The following is a 13,008-nucleotide window of genomic DNA, read 5'->3' as shown; positions in this document are numbered from 1 at the left end:
ATGGTGAAGAAAAGGGGGTGGATATTGAGGGAAGGGTAAATACTGAGGGAGAGGGAGACGGGATTGCGGGTGGGCAGAAGAATGAGGTAAATGTTGAGTGGTTGATGTGGAGGGAAGGTGGGTGAATTCTGAGGGAAAAGCCTCGGGTAAGGATAAACTATACTCTATATGGAGACAAAAGGGTGATGATTCGGGAAGAAAAACTTAATATAAAGGGAAATGGATAAATACTGAGGGAAAAGGCAGTTGGTATGTTCAGAGATAAATTACAAAGTAGGTGAATAGTAAGAAAACTGAAAAGGGTAAACAGTGTAAATAGGGGTGAGTGGGTGTTCGGCAGGGATTGAAGGATAACTGTTAAGGGAGCCAGAATAAAGCAGGGGAGAATATATTTGTGTGTAAAAGCACAAGCTGTGAAACCAAGGGGATTTGGTGGTATTGAAAACAAGAAGATAAATGTATGTATAGTAAAAGCACAGTTTGGGCAAAGTGGAGGAGGAACGAGGGAGAGACTGCAAGTCTGTGAGGGCTGGGGGGTTTATTTATTGGGATTAGGGTAATTCTGACAGGGCACCTACCGTTGTTTATGGGTTGAAGTCAAGATGCCTTGGCCATTCTCTGAGTCGATTAAGAAGCGGGCGTGCAGGTACCTGCTGCACCGATACCTGGACCACTTCCTGGAGGAGAAGTTGAGCCTGGAGCAGCTGAGTGTGGACCTCTATCAAGGAACGGGCTCTCTCACACAGGTTCCACTGGACAAATCGGTAGGGGTTTGAGTTATTCTGTATATAATAACACAAATGACTGCAATAGAGAGGCAGTAAATGTTGCCCAGTGCAAATTACTTGGAGTTGGGGGGGGGGGGGCTGTGGCAGGCCGCAGAGCATTGGCAGGACTTGCTTGTATAGTGAGTAAGCAACTTACAACAAAATGCTGCATGTATTAATGAAATGCAGCATTGATCAAGGTAAGAATTTGCAATTCTGTAACATCTTTGGAGGTTTCAAGATATGGGGACCTGCTTTTTAACCGATGAAGTAATTTTGTAAAAGTTACTGTTGTAAGATTTGTGAGCTGCCAAAGGAGGTGGTGCAGGCAGGATTTAAGAGGCATCAGGACAGGTACTTGAATGAGCAGGGCGTTGAGGAATATGGAATTATTGCAGGTAATTGGGATTCGTATAGATAGGCATGATGGTCGGCATAGACACAGTGGGCTGCGAGACCCGTTTCCTTGCTGAACAGCTCTATGATTTTATAACAGCCAGTTTGTGCACAGCAAAGTTTCACAAACAGTAATGAAATTAATCAAGTGTTTTAGAGGTAATGTTGGTTAGAGCACCTGGAGAACTTTCCTGAAAAGAACGTCGTGAGTTTTTACACTAATCTGATAGAGCAGACAGGTCCTTCCCTTAACACCTCGTTGAAAAGTATGTCTGACAAAGCACTTTTCCCTAGTACAGCCCTACAATTGTGTGCGCTCCTTCAGTACTGCCTGCCTACAGGGTAGGGTCCATATAGTGCTGCCCCCCGCCACCCCCCCCCCCCAACACCTGCTTGGTGCTCTCCTGGTACTGTGGCTCTGACAAGACCTCCCCCTGTGCTTCACTCAAGTGTCAGTCTAGATTATGTGCCTAATTGTTTCATGAGCCCATGCTGTCCACTGATCCATGTTTTAATCTGAAGCCGAATCCTTGACAACATTTGTTCACGGTGAAAGGATGAAAATTCTGTTGTAGAAGATGTATTGAACAACAGATGGGCTAACATTTGGTGTTCTTAACGGGATTTGTCTTGCAAAGTTGGTCCTTTTCTCATCAGCATTCATCATCAGATTCTCTGTGAATGAATTTCCTGATTCTTATCCTGGTTTCTGTTTCCCATTGTCATTTGTCATCTGGGAGTTTTTGCTGATCGAACATACCGACTCACCTACTTACCATTGTCTCTGAGTGATTTGTTAATTATTGGCTACCCCACTGAGACTTTTTAAATTAATTTCCTGCATCCTTCAGATATATTCTTCCAAAATTACTTTTGGTATTCTAATTTTCCCCTCTTATTTCCAAATGCTTTTTCTTTGAAATTATAATGCTTTTATTGTGGTAAAATGTTCCAAGTTGTTTCACAGGAACATTATCTGACAGAATGTAACAGGGTGGCACAGTGACACAGCTAATAGCTTTGCTGCTTCAGCTCCGGTGACCCGAGTTCAATCCTGACTTCTGATGCTGTCTGTCAGAGTTTGCAAGTTTTTGCTGTGACTACGTGGGTTTCCCCCTGGTGCTCCAGTTTCCTTCCTTGTTTTAAAGATGTATGGGTTGGTAGGTTAATTGGCTGCTGTATATTGCCCCTAGTCTGGAAGTGAGAGATAGTCTCTTGTGACTGCAGATGCTGGAACATGGTGAAAAAAAACAAACTGCTGGAGGAACTCGGCAGGTCAGACAGCATTTGTGGGAGTAGTAAAATGGAGGCACAAAATGGTATGTTTGAGTGGTAGAATCTGGCCACAGTTGGTGGGGAATGTGGGAAGAATAAAATGGGATGAGTGTAGGATTAGTGTAAATCAGTGTTTGATGGCCACAGACCTAGTGGGCCGAAGTGCCTGTTTCTGTGCTGTCTAACTCTGATTGTAAGAACTGATTTTGAACCACGTGAAATATTACAACAGGTGACTCAAAGCTTAGTTAAAGAGGCAGGATTTAAAGAGTATCTTAAGTAGGAGGAAGGAGAGGCTGAAAGGTTTTAAGAAGCAATTCCAGAGACGTGGTCTTCAGTGATAGTTATTAAATTTGCATGTGATCAAGAGGCCAGACTTGGAGGAACACAGTAATATCATAGTTATTGGACTAGGAGAGATAATAAGGGTCAAGGACGAACACTTTAAAGACGTGTTAGTGAACCAGGCTGGTCACTCAGCCTAGGAGTAATGACTGAACGGGAATTAGGATGCAGTAGAGTTTTGGTAGTCCTCAAGTTTAGAGAAGGAAGAATTAGGGAGACTAGCCAGACATGAAGTGTAATTGTCAAATCTAGGGGTGAGAAAACTTTGAAAGAGGATTTCAACTGCAGATAAGCTGAAAGGAGGGACAGAATTGAGCAGTGCTTTAGATTTAGAAATGGGTGCTCTTCATGATGGTATAATTATGTGATCTGAAGTTTCTCTTTGAATCAAATAAGTTCTCTCTCATGAGTTGCCAGGGAGAGGAAAGGTGCTAGAGTATAGGGGCCAAGGTGTGTGATGGAGGCTGAAGACTGTCCCAGTATCTTCCTGAATTCCCAAGCCACAGCCTTTTCAACCAGGAAGGACAAAGGCAGCAGATGCACGGGATTCATCTCATGCAGGTTCTGCTCCAATTTGCACATCATCCTGACTTGGAAAGATATCGCAGTTCTTCCATTTTCACTGAGTATAGACCCTGGAACTTTCCACCCAACAATATTTTAGAAGTACCTTCACTCGAAGGACTGCAGCGGTTCAAGAAGATAGCTCACCATCAGCTTTGCAAGGACAGCCAGGATGAGCAGTGGTCTTGCCAGCGATATCCGCATTCTAAAAAAAAACATACTTTTAAAAGTTGGAGACGAGTCCCTTGGGACATGCTGGAGAGGGGGTTTTGTGTGTATGTGAGAGAGAGAGAGAAGGAAAGAATTTATAAAATTGAAGGTAATCATTTGGCTAAAACTATGGCTCTATCAAGGAGAGGACAGCTGGCTGTTGTGTATTAAAGCCTGCATCTGTACTGAAGTGTAGGTTAGTCTGGGGCAGGAGCTTCTTTTTCCTCAAGGCAGAAACTATTCTCAAATACTGTTGTCCAGTTTCAGTTTTTATTTGCTGGGTACTAATACTGAAGTGAGAGGGGGTAACTTCAAAGGAGATGTGTGGGGCAAGTTTTTTTACACAGAGAGTGGGAGGTGCCTGGAATGTGCTGCCAAGGGTGGTAGTAGAGCCAAATATAATAGAGACATTTAAGAAGCTGTTAGATAGGCATATGAATGTGCAGAGAATGGAGGGATATGGACATTGTGTGGGCAGATGGGATTAGTTTAGTTCAGCACAACATGGTGGGCCGAAGGGCCTGTTCCTGTGCTGTACTGTTCTATGTTAACTGACTCTAGTCTGAAAGCCTGGATTCTTTGTATTCCTTTCTACAGCTAATTTCTAATTATTATGTGTTTTATAGGATAATAAATCTCTACTAACAAACCCTATATTTAATACTGGTAAATACATTCTGTTTAATGTTTCTTATTATAATTGTATTAATTAATTCACCAGCTAAATGCTTAGCAAATTGAAACATCATGAAAATATTGATTAACTTGCAGCCTAAGCTCTTAGCTGATTAAATGCTATCTTAAAATTCTAACACCACCAGGAAAGGAGCAGAAGGATATGAGCCTAATGCAGGCAAATGGTACTAGAGCAGATGGGAATCATGGTCAGCCTGGGTGAGTTGGGCTGGAGGTCCCATTTCCATGCTGTACAACTCTATGACTCTACAACACCCACAGTTCTCTCCGTTGCCAGCATTACAGTAAATAAGACCTGCTATATTTTGACTTTGAATTTTTTTATTTAATTGGAAAATATATTTGTCACTATATGATTTTTTTTACTGCTTAATTTGGGATAATTAAGTAATATTTGGGACAGTGGACTGCCACTGAATATTATATAGTGTCCACTGTCATTGATGTCTCACCATCACCCTATGTCATTTCTGGGAGTAATTCAGAAGACGCAGGATCAGTTCATTCCAAAGACGAAGCAATCTAAAGGGCGATGAGGCAACCATGGCTGACAAGGGAAGTCAAGGACAGCATAAACACAAAAGAGAGGACCTATAGTATTGCAAAAATTAGTGGGAAGCTAGAGGATTGGGACGCTTTTAAAAACTGAGGGCAACTAAAAAAGCAAAGAGGGGAGAAAAGATAAAATCTGAAGGTAAGCTAGCCAATAATACAACAGAGGTTACCAAAAGTTTTTTTCAGATATACAAGGAGTAAAAGAGAGGCACGAGTGGAATCGGACCACTGGAAAATGATGCTGGAGAAGTAATAATGGGGAACAAAGAAATGGCAGATGAACTGAATAAGTATTTTGTGTCAGTCTTCACTGTGGAAGACACCAGTAATGTGTCAGAAATTTGAGACAGTTGGGGCAGAAGTGAGTGCAGTTGCTATTACTAAGGAGAAGGTGCTTGGGAAGCTGAAAGGTCTGAAGGTAGATAAGTCACCTGGACCGGATGGACTACGCCCCAGGGTTCTGAAAGAGGTAGCTGAAGAGATTGTGGAGGCACTAGTAGTGATCGTTCAAGAATTACTAGATTCAGGAATGGTTCCAGAGGACTGGGAAATCACAAATGTCACTCCACTCTTGAAGAAGGGAGGGAGGCAACAGACAGGAAATTATAGGCTAGTTAGCCTGACTTCAGTGTTTGGTAAGATTTATAGTGGATGAAGTTTTGGGGTACTTGGAAACTCATGATAAAGTTGGCTGAAGTCAGCATGGTTTCCTTAAGGGGAGATCTTGCCTGACAAATCTGTTGGAATTCTTTGAGGAAGTAACAGGCAGGATAGACAAAGGAGAGTCAGTGGATGTTGTTTACTTGGATTTTCAGAAGGCCTTTGATAAGGTGCCGCACATGAGGCTGCTAAACGAGATAGGAGCCCATAGTATTACAGGAAAGGTACTAGCGTGGATAGAAGACTTGCTGACTGGCAGAAGGCAAAGAGTGGGAATAAAGGGGGCCTTTTCTGGTTGGCTGCCGGTGCCTAGTGGTGTTCCGCAGGGGTCGGTGTCGGGTCCACTGCTTTTCACGTTGTATGTTAATGATCTGGATGATCATTTGTGGCCAAGTTTGCGAATGATACAAAGATAGGTGGAGGGGCAGGTAGTGTTGAGGAAGCAGGGAGTCTGCAGAAGGACTTGGACAGGTTGGGAGAATGGGCAAAGAAGTGGCAGATGGAATACAGCGTAGGGAAGTGTACGGTCATGCACTTTGGTAGAAGGAATAAAGGCGTAGACTATCTTCTAAACGGGGAGAGAATTCGGAAATCGGAGGTGCAAAGGGACTCTGGATTCCTAGTGCATGATTCCCTGAAGATTAACTTGAAGGCTGAGTCGGTAGTAAGGAAGGCAAATGCAATGTCAGCATTCATTTTGAGAGGACTAGAATATAAAAGCAAGGATGTAATGCTGAGGCTTTATAAGGTGTTGGTCAGACCGCATTTGCAGTATTGTGAGCAGTTTTGGGCCCCATATCTAAGGAAGGATGGGCTGGCATTGGAGAGGGTCCAGAGGAGGTTTATGAGAATGATCCCAGGGATGAAAGGGTTAACATACGAGGAGCATTTGATGGCTCTGGGCCTGTACTCACTGGAGTTTAGAAGGATTGGGGAGGGCGGTGGGTCTCATTGAAACCTACTGAATATCGAAGGGCCTGGGTAGAGTGGGCATGGAGAGGATGTTTCCAGTAGTGGGAGAGTCTAGGACCAGAGGGCACAGCCTCAGAATAAAAGGACTAATTTTAGAACAGAGATGAGGAGGAATTTCTTTAGCCAGAGGGTAGTGAATCTGTGGAATTTATTGCCACAGACTGCTGTCATTGGGTATATTTTAAAGCAGAGATTGATAGGTTGTTGATTAGTGAGGGTGTCAAAGGTTACAGGGAGAAGGCAGGAGAATGGGGTTAAAAGGAAAAGATAAATCAGCCGTGATCAAATGGCGGAGCAGACTCGATGGGCTGAATGGCCTAATTCTGCTCCTATATCTTATGGTCTTATTACCTTCAGAACTGAGCACAATGTTCATAAAATGGATATAAAAAGTACTTCACAATCTTTGGTGAGACATAACTCTGCTTCCATTATAGCAGTGTTGTAGAAGAGTCAATTTATGACATTTTCATGGAAAAAAGATTTGCCAAACAGCTTCAGGAAAACACTTTAACTGTACTCCTGGAACTGATGTTTAAACTAATTTTCTTCTTGTATTTCCAGTCCCTAAATGAAATCCTAGATTCACTTGATGCACCTTTGGAAATAATTGAAGGATTTATCCAAAACATTTCAGTTTCCATCCCTTGGTCTTCACTCTTGCAAGAGAACTGTGCGGTGGAGGTGCAGGGACTGGAGATGGTCTTTCGACCAAGGCCTCGTGTAGGTGAGTGTTCACCTTTTCCATGACATAAATTAGTTGTCACGTACCGAGGTACAGTGGAAAACTTTGTTTTGCATGCCATCCATACAGATCATTTCATAGCATCAGTGCATTGAGGTAGTACAAGGGAAAAGCAATAACAGAATGCAGAATAAAGTGTTACAGTTACAGAGAAAGTGCAGGCAGACAATAAGATGCAAGGCCATAACGAAGTAGATTGTGAGGTCAACAGTCCATCTTATTGTACTAGGGGATCATTCAATAGTCTTATAACAGTGGGATAGAAGCTGTCCTTGAGCCTGGTGGTACGTGCTTTCAGGCTTTTGTATCTTCTGCCCGACGGGAGGGGGGAGAAGAGAAAATATCTGGGTTGGGTGGGGTCTTTGATTATGTTGGCTGCTTTAACAAGGCAGCAAGAAGTGTAACAAAGAGTCCATGGAGGGGAGACTGGTTTCCATGATGCGCTGAGCTGTGTCCACAACTCTCTGAAGTTTCTTGCAGTCTCGGGCAGAGCAGTTGCCATACCAAGGCATTTGTCTATCAGCATATAAACAGGTGGAGGCCATTCAGCCCTTCAGAGTTGTTCTGGCATTCAAGCTCTTATGGCTGATCTGTACCTTAACTCCATTTACCCATCTTGGGTCTGTGTAACCTTTATAACCAACCGAAGTCTACCGATCATAGCTTTTGATTGTTGTCTTGCAGCCACAGCAACGACAACAACGTATTTATATGACACTTTAGTAGTCCATAATATTTTATAGAAGTGTTATCAAATAAAATTTAACAGAGGAATCACCTTAAGAGGTATTACAGCAGGTAAAGTAGTAGGTTTTAAGGAGCATCTTTAAAAAGAGTAGATAGAGACAAAGATGTTTGGGAAGGGAACTTAGGATGGGTTGAGAGAGAAATTTCAGCCTGGTCACCAAAGGGAACTCCACTTCTATTTCCAAGATGGTTTACATCTACTTGAGAGGGCAGACAATGACTTTGTTTAAAATCTTAAAGTAAAATTGCCGCTGTTGAGGGTACAGTGTTTCCTTAGTGCTGCCTCTTTGATGGTGCAGAGATCCCTTGGTAATAACACTATGCTGCTGGAGGAACTCAGCAGGCCAGGCAGCATCCGTGGAGAAAGCAGGGACTGGACGTCCATATACACCTCCCTATATACCTCCATTCCCCATCATGATGGCCTCACCACCCTCTGCTTCCTTCTTGACCAGAGACAGAACCAGTCTCCTTCCACTAACACTCTCCTCCACCTGGCCAAACTTGTCCTCACCCTAAACAACTTCACTTTCAATTCCTCTCACTTTCTACAGACCAAGGGCATAGCTATGGGCACTCGCATGGCCCCAGCTATGCCTGCCTCTGCGTTGGCTACATTGAACAGTCTCTGTTCCAAGCCTACTCTGGCCCCATTCCTCAACTTCTTCCACTATATCGCCAACTGCATTGGTGCCACTTCTTGTACCCGTGCGGAGCTCGACGGTTTCGTAAATTTCACCACATATTTTCACCCTGCTCTCCAATTCACCTCTGGACTACCTCTGACACCTCTCTCTCCTTCCTCGATCTTTCCATCTCCATCACAGGAGATTCTTTATCCACTGACGTCTTCTATGAACCCACTGACACCCACAGCGACCTCGATTACAGCTCCTCCCACCCTGTCTCTTGCAAGGACGCTATCCCTTTTCCTCAATTTCTCTGCCCCCGCCGCATCTGCTCCCATGATGAGGCTTTCTGCTTCAGGACATCTCCTAGCTTCCTCCCTACTGTGGTCGAGAGAGCTCACACCCATATCTCTGCCATTTCATGTACCTCTGCTCTCACCCCCACCCTTCCCATACCCAACAGGGATAGGGTCCCCCTTGTCCTCACATTTCATCCCACCAGCCTACGTATCCAACTCATCATTCTCGGCCATCTCCAATGGGACCCCACTACCAAGCATCTTCCCCTTCCCACCCCTTTCTGCCTTTTGCAGGGACCATTCTCCCTGTGACTCCCTAGTTCACTCCAATCCCTCCCACCCACCCACCCTGTTCCCAACCCAGAAACTTTCCACTGCCCCCACCATAGGTGCAACACCTGACCCTACATCACTTCCATCCAGGGACCCAAACGATCCTTTAAGGTGAGACAGAGATTCACCTGTACCTCCTTTAGTATCATCTACTGCATTCGATGCTCCAAATGTGGCCTCCTCTGCATTGGCAAGACCAAACGCAGACTAGGTGACCATTTCGCAGAACACCTGCACTCCGTCCGTAACCGTGATCTGCATCTCCCCGTTGTCAGTCACTTCAACTCCCCCTCCCACACTATCATTGATATGTCAGTCCTCAGCCTCCTCCACTGCCAGGAGAATTCCAAGTGCAAACTGGAGGAACAGCACCTCATTTTCCATTTTGGAACCTTGCAGCCTGACAGCATGAACATTGAATTCTCCCACTTTGAGTAATGTACCCCTGCGCCCCCTGCACACCCACCCCCAATCATGCGACTTCTTTTCTTCCCTTTCCTAGCCTCTCTCTTTCTTTTCTACCCCCCTTTTTTCCTCCTTACCTTTGACCCATCCCCCAGTGGATCTGCTCTCCCCTCCTCCCCCGCCCCTGCCTATCACCACCTTGTGCCCACCCCACCTCCCCTCTTTTGTCCACCTGTCACTGCTGTGCTTTTCCCTCCTATATATTGGGCTTCCCCTTTTCCTATCTTCAGTCCTGAAGAAGGGTCCTGACCTGAAACCTGCTTTTCTCCATGGATGCTGCCTGGCCTGCTGAGTTCCTCCAGCATCACCGTGTTTTTCATCTAGATTCCAGCATCTGCAGCCCTTTGTTTCCCTTGGTAATACACCTCCAAACAGCACACTGCTTCTTCAGTATTGCTGCAGTGCCGGCTTGGATTGTATGCTCATTGTGTAAGAGTGGAGTTAGCCTTCTGACTGAGACCAGAGGGTTATCTACTGAGCCATGGCTGATGTCTATCTCGGCTCGGGCTTGACTTTGTGTGACTTGACAACAAGCCATCCTTACCCAATTTGAAATACTGTTCAAAAAGGGTTTGACCCCTAAGCCATCCACAAATAGTTAGGAAGCAAGAGCAATGGAATGGAATTGATCTCCGTTTGTTTTGAAGAATGTGTAGTTTTGAAGAAGGAGCAATAATTTAATGGGGGTGGGGGGCTGAGTTATTGAAGCAATCTTTCACCCACTAGTGGACCCCATGTCACAAGCAGGAAGGTGATTTACAAAAGTAGTCATCACCAACCAGTTGCTCTGTTCTTCAGTAATGTTTAATTATTTTTTTCATTTTAAGTTTTATTCTCACTTAAGTGAAGAGTATTAGTTTAGTTCCAGAGCAGCATTTCACCTCAGTCTTTAATATAGAGGAGTTATGGGACAGTGTTAATAGGTTGTGCTAGAACTTTACACATCACTGCTTAAGATAAGGTAAATATCGTTATTAGTCACATGTACATCAAAACACACAGTGAAATGCATCTTTTTGCGTAGAGTGTTCTGCGGGCAGCCCACAAGTGTCGCCACGCTTCCGGTGCCAACATAGCATGCCCATAACTTCCTAACCCGTACATCTTTGGAATGTGGGAGGAAACCGGGGCCCCCGGAGGAAACCCACGCAGACACGGGGAGAATGTACAAACTCCTTACAGACAGTGGCCAGAATTGAACCCGGGTCACTGGCGCTGTAATAGCGTAATGCTAACCACTACACTACCGTGCCCGTTGCAGTATTGCTAGCATTTCTGGGTGGCGTGGGCACTAGGAAAGATGGAGAGGAAGCTTCTTGGATCATTATCTGGGATGACAAACTTCCATTATAGGAGACGTTGGAAAAATAAGAATGTTCTCCTTGGGACAGAGAAGATAAGAGCTTGAAAGAGATATTCAAGATAAGGAGAGGTATTAATAGAATGGATGGAGAAGACTATTCCCTTTGTGAGTGGGTCAGTAATCAAAGGTTATAGAATTATTATTAGTAGTAGATCCTGTAGGAAGAGGAAGGAGTTGTTGGGATGTTGAAGACTGAATGTCACTGTGACTTGTTGCTGTGCTGGTGTGTTGTTCTGATGATCTGACGTGCAGGTGTTCTGTGACAGTGTCGGGCTCGGAACCCATGTACTGGTCCAGCTTTATGACAGACAGTATGCAGCTGGCCAAGGAATGCCTCAGCCAGAGACTGACAGATGATCAAGCCGAAGGGCCACAGCCATTCGAGGGACTTGAGAAGTTTGCAGAAACCATTGAAACAGGTCAGTAATGGGATGAAATGTTTAACTGGGAGTGCTCCCCCAACTGTGATCCTTAGGTGTAGCATGCTACGGTTCTGCCACCCAGCCTGCAATGAGTTGGATGATGTTGGGTTCCTGTTGTGATTGGAGCAACAATATTCCCTCTGGAGTAAAATAAACCAGGGCTCACACCCCATGATCAAGCTTGTGACAGCTGCTTCAGAGTGCACACCTTTGTGTAGGAGATGGCTTGACTGTGCCTATCCCAGAGTCAAAAATCCTGCATCATGAAAATGTTTGAAGAAGAGCTGAAAACTGGATAATGTTCATGCAATTGTATCCTTGAGTAAAATCTTGGTAAAGAGAAGGGTATAAACAACTATAATTGTGTTGTGGTGGTGAAGGAGGGAGTAACAGATTGAGTTTGACTGTGCTCACCCCAATGAAGATGTTGTGATAGAAACTGGAACTCTGCCATCTTTATTAACACACACCCATCACCCCACTTCACTTCCCAACCAGTGCTCCTGTTGTGGTTGGAGTACTTGGATAGACTCAGCACAGACTGAGTGAAGCTCTGACTGCCTTTACTCACTGATTGAGTTGGGGCAGCTTTCAAGCTGTCCTTTGGTTACAGTGGGGAAAGGTTGGTTAGGAATACCTAACCTTCTGAAGCTAACGTAAAATACTGTTTTTTTTTGTTGCTCAGTTCTAAGAAGAGTCAAGCTTACATTCCTAGACAGTGTTCTCAGGATTGAGCATGTTCCAGAGAATTCGAAAACTGGGGTCGCACTGGAGATTCGTATCCAGAGGTAAATTATGCAGTTTCTCTTCCCCCCACCCCCACAAACACGCTGTCCACCCTAGTTTGGCTGCATTCATTGCCCATCTTCGGTTGTTAGTGACAGAAGTTTCCAGCAGTACCTCTCATCCACTAGCTGGCAACCAGTACCTCCCAGCCTTTTCTCATTGGCTTCCAGGGCACTGCATCTGGTAAGACCAGGGCACTGCATCTGGTAAGACCAGAGCCTGGATCTCTTAATTTAAAACAAGTGCTGGCAGATTTGGCAGGTTCATCATGTACATTGTGAATACTGCAAGTCGGGAGGTGTCTCCGGACAGATGGAGTGGAGAGTCATCACCGTGACAGGACAGTCGGGAAAGACCAATATTTGCTTATCCTCTACTTTTCAAATCATTTCATGTTTGTCGATCAGTGTGAAAAGAGCTTTGTTCTGAATGCAATGCTGCATCTCCTGTTGTGGCTGAATACCGGTGTAATTTCTCAGTGCTTCTGTTCCTTAAAGGATCGAATATTGTGATGAATCTGCAACTGAGTGTCCAGACATCAGCATTCATCACCCCACAGCTTTTGCCCACAAGAACCTGCAGCTGAATGGGATCTCATTATTCTGGTTTGAGTTCCCTGAAAGTGCGAAAACCTCACCCAGGATTTCTCCAATGCAGGTGAGAGCCTTATGAATGATCTTCAAAGTGGCACATGGATGACAGTAACTTACATTCATTCAGTGCCTCACTGTAGAAGTGTATTAGACTACATTTTACAAAAGCATGATAGGAAATCCCAA

At 44.6% G+C, this 13,008-nt stretch overlaps 1 protein-coding gene across 1 annotated transcript in view; it reads left to right on the top strand.

Moving 5' to 3' along the window:
* Nucleotides 1-23: 23 nt before the first annotated feature.
* LOC127568717 (autophagy-related protein 2 homolog B-like) overlaps nucleotides 24-13,008 on the top strand; it is a 95,145-nt gene continuing 82,160 nt past the window's right edge. The window contains 5 exon segments of the mRNA XM_052012789.1: nucleotides 24-764; nucleotides 7,005-7,167; nucleotides 11,288-11,440; nucleotides 12,129-12,231; nucleotides 12,727-12,886. Of these exon segments, the coding sequence (XP_051868749.1) occupies nucleotides 603-764; nucleotides 7,005-7,167; nucleotides 11,288-11,440; nucleotides 12,129-12,231; nucleotides 12,727-12,886 (741 nt within the window). The 5' untranslated portion in view covers nucleotides 24-602.

This window comes from Pristis pectinata, chromosome 1 (assembly GCF_009764475.1).
Source record: "Pristis pectinata isolate sPriPec2 chromosome 1, sPriPec2.1.pri, whole genome shotgun sequence".
NCBI classification, from domain to species: domain Eukaryota; kingdom Metazoa; phylum Chordata; class Chondrichthyes; order Rhinopristiformes; family Pristidae; genus Pristis; species Pristis pectinata.
The sequence above is the reverse complement of the archived record's forward strand: the minus strand, read 5'-3'. Positions and strand labels throughout refer to the sequence as shown.